At 37.9% G+C, this 1979-nt stretch overlaps 1 protein-coding gene across 1 annotated transcript in view; it reads left to right on the top strand.

The window, feature by feature from the left end:
- The first annotated feature begins 200 nt into the window (after positions 1–200).
- The window catches only part of LOC107676492 (alpha-1,3-mannosyl-glycoprotein 4-beta-N-acetylglucosaminyltransferase A-like), a 26282-nt gene continuing 24503 nt past the window's right edge, over positions 201–1979 (top strand). Inside the window, exon 1 of the mRNA XM_016471050.1 lies at positions 201–333. Within this exon, the coding sequence (XP_016326536.1) occupies positions 205–333 (129 nt within the window). The 5' untranslated portion in view covers positions 201–204. The remainder of the gene's footprint in view (positions 334–1979) is intronic.

The raw sequence follows: 1979 nt of genomic DNA, 5'->3' as shown, positions 1-1979 counted from the left end.
GATGTCTAGCCAGAATAATACAGCCACAGAACCTCAATTAACATCTGTGTCATATATTTGTCTTGTCTGGCAGTCTCTAAACAAACCTATTTCATGTTATTTAGAGTAGTTTGTCATCTACCTGGTGATGATTGTATGATGTGCCGATAAATTCAATTTATGAGGCTCGAATTGAGGTTTTGTTCTCTATTCTACGCAGTTTCCATGGTGATGGGCATCCCCACGGTGAAGCGGAAAGTAAAGTCATACCTGTCAGAGACGCTTCATTCACTCATCGATAAACTCTCGGCGGAGGAGAAGCTTGACTGCGTCATCATAGTGTTCGTGGGAGAGGTGAGCATTTTTCTCATTGGTTTGAGAAAGTGTGTTTGTGTTTGAGGATTGTGGCTGGCTCTGACTTACAGTTAGTGACGTTTTTTTCATAAGCAACTTGTTATGATGGAAATTACTGTGCCATGCTCACACTCAAACACTGACTAAACAAGTGTCTCTCAATGAGGTTCTAATGGTGCCACTGACAACCGGGAAAAAGTGTTTTAAGGGCATTTTTTTTACTTTTTGTCCAGGCCTTTCCCCCTTGGGCATCCCTTGCAGGGGAATTATTTAAATTCGGGATATTGTGTATGTGTATGTTCCCGCAAGAAAACTCAAGGAAGATCCGAAACAGCACTTACTGGTGTGGACTTTGTGCTTTGTGACTTTGCAGACCTTTTCATGCTCAAACAGCAGCATTATGCACTAAATTATGTTGAAAGTGTACAAAGCATAATTGGACCTCTTTAAACAGTTATAGTTCACACAGTGGCACTGTATCATGTTTGCTTTATGTTCAGTGTAAGATCTGAGTTGTTAGACCACCCGTTGAGGGGTGTGGGCGGTTCACGCTGAGAGCAGGGGTCTCTATGCTTTTATGCTGCTGTCTGAACGGTAGAGCAAGAGGAACAGACACGCAGACATACCCGTCAGGATTTGTCTCCCGCTTCATCTGTTGCCACAATTTTGTATGTCTGAACACAGAGTGGGAGGGAAAAATTTAGCTTGAATTTAGTAAATCTAAAAGTAGAAAACGCTGGGTGATATTATGTTAAATATCTCTCTTTATTTATAGCTTTTTAATGGTAATTTGCATTTGTTTTGAAATTGATTAAATGGGTGATTTTGGCCAAACAGACATTGTTGGCAGCAGTATTTACCCACATTTTTAACCGAACCATTTAAAAATATACACTGCTGTTTGTGGTCAGTAAGATTTTTTTGATGGAAATGAATACTTCTGTTCATTAAGAATGCGTTATATTATTCGAAAGTGACAGTAAAGACATTTAAAATGTTACAGAATAGGGTTGTGACGGTGAGGAAATTTTCCCACCGGTTAATCGACATGTGACAACACCGGTAATACCGGTATCACCGTGGGGGCGGGGGCGTTCCCTCTTTTCCTGCTTTCCTTCGCTGTTAAATAGCTTGTAAAATCTGCATGCGCATTTTACTTTCACTTTCGAATTAGCGGCAGTTAGGCTTCAATTGCTTGAATGCAACAACAAAATACGTCAAACTCACTTTAGCCTATATATAAAACATAGAACTTTTATTAACAAAACAAATAAAAATACACCATGCTATAGGGCAGGCTATGCCTAATATAGAATAACAAATAACTTACAAAGTTTAAATAGGTATACAAAACTGGAAATAGGCTAAGTAAACATGTATAATATATAACCAAATAAATAAGAAACGTAGAACGTTTATTAGCAAAACGAGTAAGAAAGCTTGGAGGCACGGCATACACCTTGATGTAAAAATAAAAAAATAAATGACACAAAGTTTAAATAAAGTAAAAATCAGCAAACAATGTGGAACCAATTAAATAAGAAATGAATGTTTAAAAAAAACTTCCAAAATCACCTTAGATAAACGGCAAAAGTCAACAGGCTTTTCAAAATCCAAAATATTGCCAAACAGGCGCTTTTGCATCT

Source organism: Sinocyclocheilus anshuiensis, unplaced genomic scaffold, assembly GCF_001515605.1.
Source record: "Sinocyclocheilus anshuiensis isolate Anshui unplaced genomic scaffold, SAMN03320099.WGS_v1.1 scaffold1126, whole genome shotgun sequence".
In the NCBI taxonomy this organism is placed as follows: Eukaryota; Metazoa; Chordata; class Actinopteri; order Cypriniformes; family Cyprinidae; genus Sinocyclocheilus; species Sinocyclocheilus anshuiensis.
This window is presented reverse-complemented; position numbering and strand designations above follow the sequence as displayed.